The sequence below is a fragment of the Balaenoptera physalus genome (genome assembly GCF_965194825.1).
Source record: "Balaenoptera physalus genome assembly, chromosome: 1".
NCBI lineage: Eukaryota > Metazoa > Chordata > Mammalia > Artiodactyla > Balaenopteridae > Balaenoptera > Balaenoptera physalus.
The window spans coordinates 5,249,424-5,269,098 of NC_138882.1; the positions used below are offsets into that span (position 1 = coordinate 5,249,424).

Below are 19,675 nucleotides of genomic sequence, written 5' to 3' on the forward strand. Positions count from 1 at the left end.
CTTCCTCTCTGAGCCAAACATTAGCTCCCAAAGCCTGTAGGTCATTCAATTCAAGTTAAAAGCTAAAGCTGCCCCCCTCTTTTTTTTCATATTTGTACATGAGGACTAAATATTCTAAAACAGTATTTTATAATAGAAACAATTCTGATTGAAGCTTGGATTCATAACTAGCATTTTTGGCTACTTTATTTCCTAAAGGGACTGTACATGTACTACTTCCTTCCTCACTGCATGTACATCTATGTCTACACACACACACACACACACACACACACACACACACTCTTATGGCTGCATTTATTAGAACAAATTACCTGCGGTTGGAACTGAGGAACAGGTGGCCCTTGCATTCCTTGTGATTGCTCATCCATCGTCTGAAGCAACAGGAACTTCAGAACTCTGCAAAAAATGTAAAGTTGAAATTTAAATAATGCAATCATTACCAGTACATACTTGAGATGAACCTAATGCTTCAAAAATGTCCATTAAGACACTCCATACTCTTATCTGCCATTTGCTAAATCCAAGCTCTGCTTAGCTAACACTATCTCAGCTAATTCTTATCAAAAGTAGCACGTTATGCTTAGAAAATCCCGTTTTGTGAGATGAAACTCTCTCTTCTCCATTACATCTTATAGATCAAAGAGGCTTCCCCTCTCCCTCCCCGACGCGAGAAGATAATCACCACGGTAAGCTTCCCAGAATTGTGGCTAACGTTTTACATTCCTAAAATGCACTTCATCTTCATATTCTAAAAATGTTAGCACTTTTGTTCTTCATGTCCAACTATAATGCTTACTGTGATTTTTAGGTTTAAACTTAAAAGGCCTGTCCTCATATGAGGGTGTTTACTCTTTTATGCATATATTTTTTGTAATTACAAAACATCCACCCATTAATTCAGTAAACACAGGCTGAAGACCAAGCATACGCCAAGTCCTGCACAAGGCTCAAGAACTAAACTATAAAACAGCCGACACGCCTGTCCAGGAGCCACTTCTGCACTGATTCTACACAACACCAAGTATCTCTAGGTTCTTCATAAGTGTAATTTTATAACTAAAATCTTGTGGGTTTAAAAAACTAGGGTCCATTTAAATAGGATCAACAGACAGAGAAATTAAAACACATTTTCACTTCATTATACCCTTTAAAAAGCAATAAAAATATTCTAGACCTGGGTTATTTGTATTGCAAATATTTTTTACCATCTTGTAGAAAACCTTCCCAATGGCATCTTTTAATTAACTTATGAACAGAAATTCATAAATTTAATATGTTCTAATTAAGCAATCTTTTCCTTTATGGTTAATGCTTTTGTGCACAAAATGCTTAATAATTTAAGAATTATTTCCCTACTCTAAATTCTCATACAGTATCTTTCAATGTAAGCTTTATTGCTTTGCCTTTCATATCTAAATTTGCAATTGATCTGGAATTAAAGTTTTGTACAATATATGGTGAAGTCAATATTTAGTTTGTTTTTCCGTATGGCTATCCAACTGACTTCAAATCATATACTGAAAAGATTGTCCTTTACCCCACACCTCATTACAGTGCTACTATATCATTCTCATCATATATCAAATGACTGCACACATATATATAATATACCAGTGTATGGTGTAGGTTTATTATAAAGTCTTGTTATATGCTTAATCACATATATGATTTTAATATAAATTTTAGAACCAGCTTGTTTGTTTCTATTTAAAAAAAAAAAGCCTATTGAGATTTTGATTACAATTACATGAACTCTATAGATCAATTTGGAGAAAACTGACATTTTAATAATATTGGGTCTTCAGACCCATGAATACAGGATATCTCATTTATTTTAGGTTTAATTTCTTTCAATAATGGTTTTCAGTTTCAATACTGGTCTTTCACATGTTTTTTCAGGTTATTTCCTAAGTATATTATATTTTTTGATACTACTGTTAATGGTAGGTGTTTTTTATTTCAATGTTCTGACAGCATACAGAACTACAACTGATTTCTGTATATTGACCTTTTATCTTGCAAACTTGCTAAACTCTCTTATTGGTTCAAGTAGATTTTTTGTAGTTTCTTGCCTTATTGCAATGGCTAGAACCTCCAGTACAATGAATAGAAGCAGAGATAACATTTTCTTGTTCCTATCTGAGGAGGAAAGCATTCAGCCATTTACCATTAAGTATAATGTAAGATGTACATTTTTCATAAATGCCCTTAATTTATCAGGTTGAGCTAGTGCCCCTCTATCCTTACTTTGCTGAAAGATTTTATAATGAATAGATGTTAGATTTTTGTCAAATTCTTCCTCTGTGTCTGAGCTGATTATACACTTTTTAAATTGTTAAAATGTTGAATTTTGGTGGTTCATTTATTTAAAATTTTGAACATTCATTTTGGTGAACACTAAGCCAGTATTCATTTCTGGGATGGACCCCATTTAGTCATGATATATAATCCTACTTATGTATTTTTGGATTCAATTTTATATAGTGTTGGATTCGAGGAGGGAGGAGAGGGAAGGAGAAAGAGAATCCCAGTAATGAATTAGAATACATTTTAGTGTGAAATCTGAATCATTAAACAATCAAGAGACAATGCTTTAAGGCTACACATTAAGGCAACATTGGTTATTTAAAATGTGTATAAGCAACAAGGACACTTTTGCAAAAGGTAGTATAAATTAAACAGTTTCTCCAGCTTAGGAAAAGAAAAGCTATTACAAGCCAACTACACATCCAAAATGGTATCTTACAACTTACTGCTATTATTCTAATGCAGGACAGATTATTGTTAAAAACTGCACATTTCAGAACACCAAGAAATTTTCATTTTTTTCTTACCTTTTAAGCAAGACAACATCAGAATAAAGACTTTTAAAATTAAAAAAAAAGAAATCTAGATCATTAAAATCAACATTTCACATCTAGTGTCCCACAGATAGTTTCCCAAGACACTTCATAAAAAAAAGGTTTCCTGGTCAAAGACCTCTGTGAAATACTACTCGCTATATGAATCTCTCTTAGAAAGTCATAGTAAATATTAGCTAAATATTACTAAAGGACCCAAGCAGGCCTGCAGTTAAAAAAAAACAACTTCACTTATATTTAACTTATTTAAGCACAAAATGCTTTCTTTGTGTAACATATTTTAATATCCCACAGCTTGACTAATCCTGAAAAGAGAAGACACTATGAGAAATGTGCTAGATTATAACAAAGTGGGTTTCATCACACCTCCTGATGTGTGACAATGTCTAAGCAAATAAAATTATGAAGAAAAGAAGCCAAAGTAAAACAAAACAAAAAAAACACAAAAAAGAAACATAAAAATGAAAGGAAACTTAGAAGTGATTTAACCTAACAATCTGCATAACAGGGAAATCACTTCTACAGTACCCTAGACAGAGGTCAAAGAGCCTCTGCTTCGAAATAAAAGTCTGTATGAAATACTCATATTGCACATAAGCTTAGTAATACAATGAATAATACGCAACAAAATTTTCTTTGCATAACATCTAACACGGTTCCATGTGTCACTGGATTCTTAATGCTTTTACAGAAAAAGGATATATCAATGTTTGTATACTGATTTAATATCATCATATTTCCAAAGGCCAAATATATTTATATATTATCTCTTTCCACTAATCTCCTCACAAATGAAATAAAAACACATTTAATGTATAAATATGTTAAACATGCATTCAGTCTTCTAGATTATAATTTCCATGATACAGGGATCTACCTGTGTCATCCACAGCTGTACCCCCAGTTCTTAGGTCAATGCTTGCCACAAAATGAGTGCTAGGCAAATATTTATGTAATGAATGAATAAACGTATCTCTGTCATAAAAACATCAAATAATAATTGCTAAAGTTTAATAAGTCTAAAATCAATGGCGAGTAAAATATTGATCAACTTCAACAAATTTGGCAACCAATCTTCAATTAAAAAAGGCTGCCCAAGAAGGTGCTGCCTGAATCAGGTTTTCAATAAGGAAGAGTTCACAAGGTTTAGACGAGGCAATGAAGAGAGGAAACCTGGGAAAAGGAAAGAACACATCAAAATACCCAAAAGCAGAGCACAACATCTTATAAGTAAAATTAAAGTTGGCAGATGGTGAGAGAGAGCTGGGGGGAGTTAAATATCACAAGGTTAGGCTAACAACATAGACAGCTGTCCGCTCATGAAAAAGCTTTTATGATATTTACTTTATCCAGCTGGTATCAGACAGCTAATGCTGGGTTTCAAGAAGCTAAGAGAGGGAAGCTCATTTTTTGAAATACAACCTTTCTTGCTGTGTGACAGAGTAGAGGGGCTCACGACCACAAGCAAGACCAGTCAAGAAGCTACTGCAACAGTCCAGACAAGAGGTGATAAGGGCCCTCACCAAGGTCTCTTACTTCACCTCAACCAGCTTTCAATACAACTATCTCACTTTCTGCAAATGTTCTGTGCCCCATATTCTCCTGGATTTTCTCCCACATTATTGCTTCTTTTTCTAAGTTCCTTTTGCTATCCAACATTTATGTTGGAGTGCTCTATGACTTGAATCTTTATTTTTTTTAAACCTACATTCTCTCAAGGCAACCCATCCAGTCCCATGACTTTGATTACTAACCATGGATGATTACTCTGAAATTTCTCTCTACTACACGCATCTGTTCTGAGCTCTGAGCCACAAACACCAATATCCAAATGACTGCCTGATAGCTTCACAATTCTTGAATAGAAGATTCCATCTCCCATTCTTAAAAAAAAAAAAAAAAAAAAAAAAAGGCAAGCTTCTCTAATCTTCTTTATCTCTTTACGTGTATCACCATCTACTCAGTTGATCCAGCCCAAACTTCTTAAACTTATGGGTCTCAGGACCTCTTTATCTGAGAACCCCAAAGACCTTTTGTTCATGTGGATCATGGCTATCAGTATTTCCCACATTAGAAATAAAAACTGAGAAATGTTTAAAATACATACTAATTCATTTACAAATAACAGCAATCACTACATGCTTATAAATAACTTACTTTTATGAAAAATAGCTAACTTTTCAAAAATTAGAAGAGAAACATTGTTTTACATTTTGTAAATTTCTTTAATGTCTGTCTTCTACATTCAGGTTGTTGAGATATGTTGTTTTGGCTGAAGTATACTTTTAAAAATCTGGTCTTACACAGATCTATAGTTGGAAAATAGAGTGTTCTAATACCCACTGTGGATATCCCTGTGGATATTCTTTAGTACTAACACCAAACTTGACAAGTGGCAGATTCATAAAGGTTAACTGCAACGTGGACTGTCAAAACTTACCAATGAACTTTTGTACTCTGTAATGTGAAAATCCAATGGCCTCTCTTGCCCTCTAAATAGATCTTTTACTCATGCATGATTTTGTAACATCATGCACTGGTCATCTGGAAAATTTTAGTTCCCTTAGTTACTCAGATCCTCTATAAATGTTGAACATTTCATTATACAATATTCAAAAACACATTCATCAATATCACCACTAATCTCATCAGAAGTCTTTAAATACTAGGAAGATGCCAAGGACAGAGTGATGAATATAATTTTTCCAAAATTCCAACTTTCACTTTAAAAGTTCAAATTTTATCATTAGTAACAAACAACGTCACTTGTTTTCCCTTAAATGACAGGCACTTAATTTTCAAGAAAATGTCTACAAAACACCTAGGTCTGAATGTCAGTTGCTGCTTCAAGGGAAAACAGTGTCCCATGAAAACAGTAGCTGTCAGACTGCTCCCCCAACACCTGCAGAGAGGCTTTTCTCAAGACAACTTTGATTTGCTGCCATGGTGCTTAAAGTCTACTTCCCATTTCATCACACGTATTAAAGGACTTGTACTCAAAGGTTGAAATGTGATAAAAATAATACTCTTTAACTGCTTCATCAAGTGCATTTTAAAACGAAACTCATACTTTTTATTACTATTCCATATGGTAGAGAAGACAAAGACTAGTAGTTTGGTATTGCTGCACTGATTCAAGCTAAGGCATCAGTGCTTTTACAAATAATGTCTTAATATTACAAAAATCATTTGCTCTTGCAGACCACATGAATGAACCTCAAGGATCCCAGCCAATCCCCAACCCTCACCATCCCCAGAAGTCGAAAGACCACACTTTCAGAAGCTCTGGTCCAGTCAAAAACCTAGAATTCATCTGTGATTCTTCCCTCCCCCTCACCTCCCTGCTCCCCATTCCAACACACCAGAAAGTGCCATTTGTTCTATTTCCAAAATAAATCTCAAATCTGTCCATGCTCCTCTATTGCCACTAATACAACCCTATAAGGTGTCATTATATCTCCGCCAGAGATTACTCTAATAGCCTAGGAAGTGGTCTCTCTTCTTCCACCATTCTCTGCACAGTGGTATTTCCGATCTTAAGGAAAAACCCGAACGAACTTTTTGGCCACCCCAATATTTTAAAAACACAAATCAATTCATGACATTCCCATTGCTCTTGGACTAAAATCCCAACTCCTTGCCAAATACGGCAGGGCCCTGTAAAGCATCTCCTGCCTCCCTCTCCCACGTCAGGTCATCCTAGTCTCTCTCACTAATGACCTGCCATCCACATGAAAACCCCTCTGCTCTTGAAACCCTTTAAGTCTTTCCTGGCTTCAGGGCCTTTGTACGCTGTCCCTACCCTAACAATCCTCTCCAAAGTAGGACCCAGCCCTCCCTGTTTACCTTTCATATCATCACCCTTTCGTTCCTATGGAGCAATTATGACAATTTATAATTATCTTGTTCATTTTTTAACTTGTTTATTGTTTATCTCCTCTGCTATAAGGCAGGTAACATAAAGGCAGGACCTTATCATTTTGTTCCCTGCCGTACTCCCCCAGCAAGAACCTGGCATATAACGGGCACCCAATAAACATCTGCTGAATGAGTGGAAAATCAGGAACAGAGGACAGATTTTACAGTGGCTTATGTTTAGACGTGTAGGACTTAAGACTGATTAGAAAGTTAAAGACAACTCCAAAAGTCATCATTAGCTTGGAGGACACAGGTCACGGGAGTAGCACCAAACTAGACTGATAGAGAAGAAACCAAAATAGGGTGGGTGTTAGGAAGAGCAGGGTACAGGATGAAAATGATACAGAAAAACCTAACTGTGAGTTACTAGGAGAAAGGCCACATATAAAAAGTTCATAACAGCCAAATTTTGCCAAGTAGAATCTCTAGGAAAGGGGAATTCAATACACTGTCCTGTAATTCTCATATCAATTATTTTTATTAGCTAAAGCTCTTCAATGTGTTTGAAAACAGTTCTCTTTTTTAAAATGGAAGTATAATTGACTTACAGTATTATACTAGTTTCGGGCATACAACACAGTGATTTGATATTTTTATAGAATATACTCCATACAAAATTATAAAATATTGACTACAGTCCCTCTGCTGTACATTATATCCTTGTAACTTACTTATTTTTTACCTAGTAGTTTGTACCTCTTAATTCCCTTTACCTATCTCCCCCTCTCCCCTCTGGTTAACTATTAGTTTGTTTTCTGTGTTTGTGAGTCTGTTTCTGCTTTATTATATTGGTTCGTTTTCTTTTTTAGATTCCACATACAAGTGAAAACCTACAGTATTTGTCCTTCTCTGTCTACATGTTGTCTTTCTCTGTACATCCATGTTGTTACAAATGGTAAAATTTCATTGTTTTTATGGCTCATTAATATTTTATTGTGTATATATACCACACCTTCATTATCCATTCATTTGTTCATGGAAACTTAGGTTGTTTCCATGCCTTCACTATTTTAAATAATGCTATGAACACTTGGGAACATATATCTTTTCAAATAAGTGTTTTCATTTCCTCTGGATAAATACCTAGCAGTTGAATTGCTGGACCGTATGGTAGTTCTATTTTTAATTTTTTGAGGAACCTCCATACTATTTTCCATAGTGGCTGCACCAATTTACATTCCCACCAGCAATGCACGAGGGTTCCCTTTACTCCACATCCTCTCCAACAATGTGTTATTTCTTGTCTTCTTGATGACACCCATTCTGACAGGTGTGAGGGGATATCTCATTGTGATTTTGATTGGCATTTCCCCAATAAATGATATTGAGTATCTTTTCATGTGCCTGTTGGCCATCTGTATGTCTTCTCTGGAAAACTGTCTATTCAGTTCTTCTGCCCATTTTTTAATTGGATTTTTTTTTTATATTGAGTTGTATGAGCTCTTTATATATTTTGGAGATTAACCCCTTACCAGACATATCATTTGCATATATTTTCTCCCATTCAGTAGGCTGTCTTTTCATTTTGTTGATGATTTCCTTCTCCGTGCAAAAGCTTTTAAATTTGATTAGGTTCCATTTATTTTAGCTTTTGTTTCCCTTGCCTAAGGAGACAGATCAAAAAATATACTGCCAAGACCAATGTCAAAGAATGCACTGCCTCTGCTTTCTTCTAAGAGTTTCATGTTTTCAGGCCTTACATTTAAGTCTTTAATCTATTTTGAGTTTATTTTTGTATATTGTGTGAGAAAATTGGGCTTTCTATTCTATTCCATTGATCTATGTGTGTGTTTCTGTGCCGGTTCCATACTGTTTTGATTACTGTAGCTTTGTAGCACGGTCTGAAGTCAGAAAGCATGATACTTCCAGCTTTGTTCTTTTTTCTCAAGAATGCTTTGGCTATTTGGGGGTCTTTTGTGGTTCCATACAAATTTTAAAATTATTTGTTCTAGTTCTGTGAAAAATGTCATGGGTATTTTATATAGGATTGAGTTAAATCTGTAGATCACTTTGGGTAGTATGGATATTTTAACAATATTAATTCTTCCAATCCATGAATATGGTATATCTTCCCATTTATTTGTATCATCTTCAATTTCTTTCATCAATATCTTATAGTTTTCTAAGTGTAGGTCTTTCACCTGCTTAAATTTATTCCTAGGTATTTTATTCTTTTTGACGCAACTGTAAATGGGACTGTTTTCTTGATTTCTCTTTCTGATCTAAAGATAGTTTCATTATTAAGTGTACAGAAATGCAATAGACTTCTGTATATTAATCTTGTATCCTGCAACTTTACTAAATTCATTTATTAGTTCTAATAATTTTTTGGTAGAGACTTTAGGGTTTTCTATATAAAGTTTCATGTCATCTGCAAACAATGGCAGTATTACTTCTTTCCTTCCAATTTGGATGCTTTCTATTTCTTTGTCTTGTCTGATAGCAGTGGCTAGGATTTCCAATATTATGTTAAATACAAATGGCAAGAGTGGGCATTGTCTTGTCTCTGATCTTAGAGGAAAAGCTTTCAGCTTTTCACCACTGAGTATGAAGTTAGCTGTGGGTTTGTCATTATGGCCTTTATTATGTTGAGGTATGTTTCCTCTATACCAACTTTGTTGAAATTTTTTATCATGAATGGATATTTAAATACTCCAAATATTTTCATATATATCCACAATCTCAGTACACATTAAAGTAAAACAATCTTCCCATATTCTTGTGTGTAGTCACATATTTTGCAGAAAAGAAAACTACAAAGTTAAGAATCTGAATTTCATATATAAAAGCTAACTCAGTGACAAAGTATTTATTTATAAGCAATTGTGTCTGTCAGTGGACTAATTCATAATTCACATGACCCTGATAAGAAAATTATTAAGTAAAATACAAAATACTATATATACTATAAACGATAAATAACATGGCCTTCAGTGACACGGTATTAGATAGCCATCTTAATTTGAACACTGAAACAGCATTTACAGCACCATTCCTTAAATGAAAACAACACCTTTCCTAGTTCCATTTTAATAAACTTATAAAATACAAAGCCCTGAGATAGTTATAAGCAAATTAAATCATGCTAAATTTATACTTTTTTCCTGAATATTACTTGAATTGAATAATCTCAGTTAATATGTTCACCTTGGCCAAAATCTTCAACAAAATGAGAAGCTTTATTCTGTGTCTATAGACATCCTCAATGAATTTATTATTTCTTACAGGAACTGCCTTTAAATCATACATTTCAAAACACTAACCTGATTTTTTTGTCAATTATAAAGTACAGTACTAAACATATGACAGAATAAAAAAGATGAGACTTAAATATGCATTGATATTTGTAAGAAAATCATTTTGTGCATTTTATTTGTGATCGTGATTTTGGTCAAAAAAGTTATAACTAGCCATTAAATTAAAAAATTTTATTTATAGTCAATACTAAAGAATGCTTAGCTAAAGAAAAATATTTCCTTCATTCTGCAACAAAAATTACTTAATAATAAAGACTTAAAGGTCAGTCAATCTTGCAATCTTTCAATTCAACTTCTAATGTAAAGCTTAAAGTAAATGCAATTCAACTAACAATGGGTATGTATAGATTCTATTCATTAAAAATCTTTCTCTTTCTGTTTCCAAACATATATTTTGATAATTTCATCATTCTATCCAGTTTCTCAACAACCAATTTTGACACAGTACTAAATCCTAAATATTGAACTATGTACATACCAATCTCAAGAGATTTCAGATAAACAATGATCAACTATATCATTCCTTATCTAACACATACTTTTCTATATTATTAAAGACTCTGGAAGCTACTTCCTGCTACTCATTACAGAAATTTTTTAAAAGTATTCTCAACAAAGAAACAAGTCAAAAATGGCAATCCAAGTACAAAATAATAAAATTATAGCACTGGAAAAGAAGCAGTAGAAGATCAAATTCTAGTTTAAATCTAGCACTACAGTTTCATTCATAAAGCAGAATGTTCTGCCTTATTTTTGTTAATAGTTATAGGCACAAAGAAATGTACATTAGAAATAAATATAAAACATGTTGAATATCACTGATAAAGAATACAAATTTAAGCAACAATGAAATAGTATACACCTGAGAACCTTTCAAAATGACACATATTTTAAAATTATATGTAATGCTTACATACATGTAATAACCTTTCTAGAGAGCAATATGGCAATAAACATTAATAATCATTCATACACTTTTACTCAGGACTCTCAATCCCACAACTCTATCCTAAAGAAATAAATCAGTGACTGAATTTTGGATTACACACAAGAATGTTTATTAAAAAGCATTTATCATAAAGGAAAACTAGAAACAACATAATGGTCCAACAATATGAAAACGTCTAAATAAATTACAGTAAACACATAAAATAGAACCCTAGACCGACCAAATGTTTATTAAAAATTGTAATGATATTTAAAGATGTGTCCAGTATAATGTGAAGTGAAAAAGCAAGATTTGGAGACAAATTTCCATGTTATATGTACTCAAAGTATACTGTTCTTATCACTAACAATTAGATAATTGTGTCGTTATTTGTTTAAGCTAACTATCTTGCCAAAATATCAGCCAAATAAGGGTAGGAAATTACCTATTTTATACATCACTGCATCCCCACGGTGGCTGGCACAGAGTTAAACATATAGCAAATATATAAACAAGCAAATATATAAACAAGAATCATACAAACTATGATTCTAACATGAATTCATAATATTTTAAATCAAAAACAGGAAGTTGCCTAATAAAATAAAATTATCTTTAAGAAAAGCACATTTGTATACACGTATGGGTATTAAAAATAGCACAGGCAAACGTAGCTTCCATTATAGCAAAAGGATAATTCAGACCAACCCTCCCCTCTGAGGGCAATTAGTTACACAAAAGAAATATTTTTCAATCTGCTGGAATGCATCATGGAGCTGTGGAAATAGGGAAGAATTACAGGACCAGTGTCTGAGGGATGAAGGAAACCAAGGAGAAGTGGGTCTAATACCTGGGCATTTTTGCACTGCCTGTGGAGGGGCAGTTATGATGCCGAGAGGCTGTACAGCACTTCCAGCCTCTTGAGACTACAGAAAGTGTAGTCCACAGCTCAGCAAGGGGTTGTGGCGAACAGCCCCACAATCTGGGCTGGGACCTTGAAAGCCTTAACCCTGGTAAACACACCTTCACAGTACTAAATCATCTGAAATCCTGAAACTGGATTGAGGTCATCTCTGATAGCTAAAACCCCCAGGCACCTGGCAGAAACACATGGAAATACACTCTGGAGAAAGAGTATCTTAGGTTTCAAATTACTGCTACAAACAATTCTACACATATAATCTCCAATGCATAATAAAAAATAACTAGGCACTCTACCAAATAAGACCACATGAACAAAAATCAGTAGAGAGAAAAGACAGAATGAAAATGCTCTCAGACAGAAGGTGGAAGATGCAGGAAGGAATCATAAAAAAAGGCAATGGCGGACATTTAAGTAAGTATTATCAGCATGAACCAATAGATAAAAGTGATTATAGAGTTAAAAATAAATCTAGAATTGAACACATGAAAACCAATATATAAATAGAAGGTTAAATGGAGATAAAGCATGTTAAGGTTCCTATTACAATGTCTGGAAAAAGGAACGTACAAATTAGCCTTATCTTTATTCTTCTAGTCTACTTATCTTGTCCAAAATTTTTATTTTAGCACTTCTTTTTATTATGGTATAATTTATATACAGAAAACTTGCCATTTTCCTGTTCAATTTCCATACATTTTGACAAATTTAGCCTTGTAACTACCACCAGAATCAAAATTAGAACAGTTCCATCAGCCCATAATGGAAGTAGCAGTGCTTGTTTATCCACTCTCCAATTAACATACATTTGCATTGTTTTCCAGTTTGGGACAATTACAAATAAAGCCACTATAAATATCTGCATACAGGTTCACATGTTAAGTTTTCACTTCACATGGGTAAATATCTAGGAATCGGATTGCTCAGGTAACGTTAGATTTTAATAAGGATGCTTGTAAAATAGAAGGTCTTTATTTGGTATGATAATAAGAAAACGAAAAGTACCTGAAATCATCCTGCTTCCCACACACCTCCTTGTGGTCTCAGTGAGGTTCTCCTTACTCATTCTTCTTTTGTTTACTCTAATAAAATTATCAAAAAAGATGGTATCATGTTTGCCTTTTGTATTTGTATTTTTGTCAAGTCATCATATGAGGAAGAAGGAAATAAGAGATAGAATTTCTAATAAAAATTATGGCAAATTGAGAAATGTATTGAACCTTTTAATTTTGTAGAAATGTAGACATTACCATCCCCTGACAATTCAATGACTTAGAATTGGTCTAAAATAAAATAAATAATTGGATGCTGAGAGAACGTAAATGCTGTATTTTCACTGAACAATTAAACCCAGTATGAGGAGAGGTGTTTATGAATTCCTATTCCTATAAAATGCATATGCTTGTGGACTAGTCAATAGGAGTGATGTATTGAAAAAAGTAGAACACAGATAGTCAGAGAAATATTTAAACTGTTAAATATAAACTTTTTTGATATGGAATAATTTATGGTGAGTTTTTTTCAAGAGAGTGAAATGAAGAAAAGTTCACAGCATTTGGCAAACAACCCTTTCTTTGAACTAAATCTTTTTAAAGCTGTTGTTACACTTCAGACATGTTCTCTAAAACACCTGAAAGAAGGGTTCTACATTACAAGGCAGATAAGTGTCTACTAAAAAATCACTTTAATGTTGTCTTATGTTAAAGTATCACTGAAAAGTAACAAAACAAAGGTTGAGATAATCAGGACTGATGTTTTTATTATGGTTCTTGCTGACACCTGCTGGTTCAATCTTATCTTCCTCCTTAATATACATCCATGTATATTTTGCACCTTAGATGCAAAAGGTTGTAGCACGTGAAAAAGAATCCTTAGATTAATCAAGGGACCAACGACCCAAAAGCTAAATGAGCACACGTCAGGCAACTAATCACTTCCCATATCCACTGAGTTACTGAAATCAGTGTTGTGGCTTTACTATAACTCACTTCCCAATGAACTTAATTAATACAAATTATCTGTGACCTAATATTTTGATTCTGCCTTATTATTTAATTCTGATACTAAAGTTACGTTTTTAACCTTCAACTGCAAAAGCCAGTAGGTCATGCTATTAGAACTCAAAAATGCCAAAAAGTGGATGTCTTTAAAAGTATTATCTAGGATAAGTTTCTGATTTGTTGTTAGCAAATTCAAAATTCTATTCTTGTAAATAAGATAATACATGTCCCTTACTAAGTCCTCTAATTTTTACTCTCTTCCCTCCCTCCTTCTTTCCCCTAAACCCATTATAAAATATTATTTTAGAGGACTGTGATCATAGCTACTACTTCATTCCAACCTTTATTACCGATCACATCGGACACATCATGCAAAAGACCTGAACGCATGAACAACTTGAGATGAAAGAATTCCTTCAGGATTATAAAACAGTAATAGAATTGCAAGGAAAAAGATTTTAAAACATTGGATTTCATAATGCTAAAAATGCTTGATTCTGTAATTGAATCACCCTCTGAATAAATATATCAAATCTGAAAGAATAAAGTTCCTGCTTCCTAGAAACTTCGGTGTTTCATATTCCTAACATTAAAAAAAATTTTTTAATGTCTCTTAAGGAAAAGAAATGCTCCAGTGAGCCGTCTTTTTACTTGCTCTTACTCTTTCCCTAGTTCAGCAAACCTAGTAAGAAACAGGTTTCACGTACCACCATTCAGTAGGGGAAAGGATCAACTCAAATCCAAGACCAAGGATACACAAGAGGAAGTCAAAAAGTGTGCAGTGTAGGCTGTGAGTAAATACATTTCCTTCATTTCTTAATCATGCATTAATATGTTTCTTCCACAGCAAATAGTTGTTTAAACCAAAGTAAGAGGTATTTTCTAATACATCATTCTGAACAAAATTAATCTTGAGTGCCGCCTATGAATCAGTAGTTTGCGACCCTGGTTGGCTACCAGGTCACCTGCAGAGTTGTTCTTGTTGTTGTTGTTTAGCTGCTTGGGCTCCCCGCCCAGATTCCTGCCCCCTGATTCTGACTGAACAGGTCTGGAGTGGGACCGGCATCTCTCCATTAAAGAATAAATACATACCATTTCTTCTAGGTTATCCATTTTATTGGCGTATAGTTGCTGGGATATATCTGGAGAAAACCATAATTCGAAAAGACACATGCACCCCTATGTTCATAGCAGCACTATCTGCAACAGCCAAGACAAGGAAGCAACCTAAATGTCCATCGACAGAGGAATAAATAAAGAAGATGTGGTGTATACACATACACACACACACACACACACACACACACACACACACACAATGGAATATTACTCAGCCATAAAAAAAGAACAAAATAACGCCATGTGCGGCATCATGGATGGACCTAGAGATTGTCATACTGAGTGAAGTAAGTCAAACAGAGAAAGAGAAATATCATATGATATCCCTTATATGGGGAATCTAAAAACAGGGTACAAAAGAATAAATACATAAAAAAGTACACAGATGATGATGGTGCACAACTCGGTTTGCAAACTACACAGCATTAGAACTTAACAAGGAAGTGGGCCAGTCTATTTCCCACTTCGCCCTGTGTCCAGGAGCACCACTGCAGCTGTGGTGACGAGCGCTCTGGCCACCAAATCGGCCGCTTGTGCTGGGCCCACTAACAGCGCTGCTTCAGAGGCAGGCAAAGAAGACGAAAGCAGCAGCTCACACTCAACATCTTTCTGAGTCTAAGTTGGACCCCAAAAGAAAGAAGCAGTGGGGTTTTTATTCCAGGACACTGACTGGTGACCTGGAGGAAGGAGGAGTGGGGGAGGGGCAACCGCAGCAGGAGCTCCAGACTCTCTCTGATGGAGTTCTGTTGTTAACATGTTATTATTATATGTTATTTTTTTAAAAAAGGGAAATTAGAAGGAACACAAACATCTCTCAGCACACACGGAAGTCTCTTCTGAATATCTCCCCCCTTCCTGGTTTAAAACAGATTATCCATTAGTTTCAAATCCATACATAATCTGATTTACTCCTTAAATTACCATGTTTGGAAGTTATTTCAGACAATATATATAAATGAAATACCTGAGTTTGATTTTTATTTATTTATTTATTTTTGGCTGCGTTGGGTCTTCATTGCTGCACGCGGGCTTTCTCTAGTTGTGGTGAGCAGGGGCTACTCTTCATTGCGGGCTTCTCACTGCGGTGGCTTCTCTTGGTGTGGCGCACGGGCTCTAGGCACGCGGGCCTCAGCAGTTGTGGCTCACGGGCTCTAGAGCGCAGGCTCAGTAGTTGTGGCTTTCGGGCTTAGTTGCTCCGCGGCATGTGGGATCCTCCTGGACCAGGGCTCGAACCCGTGTCTCTTGCATTGGCAGGTGGATTCCCAACTACTGCACCACTAGGGAAGCCCTCTGAGTTTGATTTTTAAAATAACAAATATATAGATCTAAGCTATTGAACTTGAAGAATCATCAAGCATCTTACTATCCGCCAGTTCAGACACATGCCAAGTAAGGTCTCAGCACAGCAACAAGTAAGTGTTAAGACATGCTCTCACCTTCAGAGCTCTCTACTGTATCATCAAGGTACAAACACCGCTACTTTCCTGAAAAGGATCTTTGAAAAAGAAAGGATCTATAAAAGAAAACAGGAAGGAAGAAAAGGAAGGAAGGAGGGAAACCAAAGGCAGCCCAATGAGTCAACCTCGGGCACTGTCCAGGCTGCGGATGAAACGAACGCCACTTCTTCTGAGCTCTCGTCACCAGCAGCCCTGTTTTGGGCATGGGGGCAGTGGGGGGGTGGGGGTTGTCATTCTTCCATTATTTCTGCCGCAGGACTGTCCCGATGAGGACGTGCTCTCAGAAGCGCGATGGTCCTCACTTCTCCCCCACGGTGTCCATTCACTGAACAGGGCTTTCAGCCTCCAAAGGCCGTTAAGAGTGGCCAAGTCAACACCGAATCATTCTTTCCTTTGGCAGAGATGGAAGGTCCCCACAGAAAGAGATTCTTGCTCCCCCCGGAGAGGAAAGGAACCGAGTTCTGACATGTGTGTAACACGCTGCTTCTCAAACTCTTCCAGGAGCCGGAGGAGGGGCCCAGCCCCGGGACCTGGGGGAACTGGCCTCGAGTCACGTCAGGGAGAAATTCACCCCAAGTCAATTGTTTCTGTTAAAAGATGAGAAGTTTTTGTTCTCCTCTTCATTATACAAAACATTTTCCCCCAAAATAATCCACAAGTGTAACTGATGCTCCAGAAAGACGGTCTCAGGGACCAGGCTTGAGAGGCGCGGCCCCGGGCCAGCATGAACTGTAATCACCCGGGCCAACGTGAACTGTAACCACCTGACGCTCCAGACAGAGCTCGGGCGCTTCAGCATCCATGCGGGTGCGAGGCGTCGTCTATTTCAACCCCCTTCAATTTTACACAGTAATTACAACCACTGAGATTCTAAACAGGCTTGGGAAATTAATGGTGGGGAGAGAAATGGGTATAAATGCCATGTGAGAATTCATGAAAACTTCATATTAAATATATTATTTTATTCTAAAAGCATTTGTAATTCAAATGTGTTGATTCTAGCTTAAAAACAGAAGTGGCAGGAAGATTTTTTTCCCAACAAATTTTGTTTCTATTTTTTTCCTTAATCCTCCTCCTCCCTGACACGAGAGTCACATTAGATAAGAGGGAGATCGGGGAGGCCATGGTTCCCCTTGGCCCCCTGAGCCACCTCGACTCCCAGCGAGACTGTCCTGGCGAGACTCCTGGTGAGACTGTCCTGGTGACATGGCACTGGGACAGGGGAGGAGAGCGAGGGGGGCGCTCCGCCTGCCTGTGAGGCTGTGCACACAGCGCTCCACAGGTGCGAGGGTCATCTGCTTCCAGCCCAAAAATAAAACCTTCTCAAGCACTGAGTTTCCACGCTGGATTTCAGCACCTTTCCCCGTGGTTGGCAGGGACGCCACGTGACAAGGGCGCCCAGCCAGCCCTCCGTGTGAACAAAGGCTGGGCCACATTTGCTCATATTCCTGACAACGCCTACAACGGCACTAAAACTTGAACACGCTGACTGATGCCTGCGAACACCCAGCCCCTAAGCCAGTGTGACAAATGTGCAGCTCCAGTGCCGCCGCGGCCACATCTGAGTTATTTCTGTTCTGGAAAGAGACGTGGATAAAGTACCTCTGACTTTTTACGTTCAGCCAAAAAGAGTCAGCAGACTAGATGCCCTCAGAGGAACGACTGTAATCAAGTGTGCTCAGACGTGACATTTTAGCTCGGCGCTGAATCTGAACTACAGTGCCCCCTGTGATGGCCACACAGGTCGTTACAAGCCCTGCTGAACAAGAGGCTCCCCAGTTCTGATGACTCTGAGCCAGTCTGTGTCTCACACCAGTTTCAGTATCTGCTGCACCCTGAAACGTGACCTTCAAGTGTTCCCTGTTGTGGCCCCTGAGAGGGACGGCGCACCTCCCAGCCCTGCTGCTTCCTCAAGGTTTGCACGTCCCTGGGACAGAAACCCCACCCGCCTCTGTCACCTGCCTTCTCCCAGCAGATGATCAACAGGGTGAGGTTCCAGAGAGAGGAGAGACGGGAGCAGAAAAAGCAATTCTAAAAATCAAGGAAGAACAGCAGGCAAGAAGAGACATTAAGCGGTGGCCAATTTCTTAGCATATTAATGATGGATTCTATAGAAGTATTCAGTCACTGAAGTTTGACAATCTAAAGCAGGGATCAGCCAACTCATTCGGCAAAGGGTCACGGAGAAAACATTTCCAGCTTCACAGGCCATACAGTGTCTGCTGCAACCACCCGACCCTAATGGCAAAGCCGCCGTGGACCACGTTCAAAGGAAGAGAAGGAGCGGTGTTCGCATATAACTTTATTCAGAACAATGGGTCAGGGCCATATGTGGCCACAGGCCATAGTTTGCCCACCCTTGATCTGAAGCAATGTTTGTCACATTTTGGCCCAGTGAAAATCTGGGACCCAGGAGATATTTCATTGGCCCTTTTGATCTGAAACCATCTCTGCTAAACCTGGAGCCTCCCATTCCCACTGCGTACTGCACTACACACTCTGGGTTTATCAAATGAACGAAATGAATCAATGAGATAAAATAGGATACAGGCCTATGAAATTTAAGCTAAAGTAAGACTGAACTATTTTGTGGCTATCCTAACGACACTACAAATCAGATACACCCTACGGGGTTAATTCTGGGGGACTCACTAATTTACACTTCTGTTGTTCCCTCCTCACCACAATGAATGCAAATACAACCCTCTGCGACTAAAAAGCCCACAAATTAATAAAACTATAAACAATAAAACATAGCCTGTGCATCACAGACCGTAAGAATCACTATTAGAAATTCTATGGATCGCAACAACTCAACATGAACAAGTACAAAATTGAGGGAAGGCAGCCAGTAAGTCTAGCATCACAAATAATCCAAAAAACCAAAGAGAAAGCAGTTGCTGACAGCGTAAGAAGCAAAACAAGAGATTTTGGCAGAATCGAGGTGCTGGGGTGACAAGGCTGGAGTTCAGAGAGTGCCACGGGGCAGAGGTCTAGGTGAGCATCCGAGGCAGCAGGCAAGACCCCGGACAGACCAACCTCCACGGATCAAGGTGAAAGGTGACTGCCTTCCAGAAGAAAACCGAATCCTCTCTGGAGAAGGTGACACCATTCAGGGCCTCTATGAGTTTTCATACACGGTAATCTGCTGTGCAATAAAAATCACCAGGCTGGCCAAGAAACCAGACATACAACCTAAAAAAAAAGGGG

General features: G+C 37.1%; 1 protein-coding gene across 13 annotated transcripts in view; it reads right to left on the reverse strand.

The window, feature by feature from the left end:
• NEK7 (NIMA related kinase 7) overlaps positions 1 to 19,675 on the reverse strand; it is a 145,718-nt gene that overhangs the window by 92,776 nt on the left and 33,267 nt on the right. For 8 of the 13 annotated variants that reach the window (XR_014253617.1, XM_082425749.1, XM_082425758.1 and 5 more), the window contains exon 2: positions 315 to 399. Coding sequence is in view for 12 of the 13 variants with exons in the window: in XM_082425749.1 (XP_082281875.1) it covers positions 315 to 371 (57 nt within the window). In the remaining variant the exon portion in view is untranslated. Of the gene's footprint in view, positions 1 to 314; positions 400 to 12,894; positions 12,972 to 15,972; positions 16,152 to 16,444; positions 17,053 to 19,675 lie in introns of those variants that run through there. The other 5 variants (XM_082425750.1, XM_082425752.1, XM_082425754.1 and 2 more) reach the window with 3 other exon arrangements.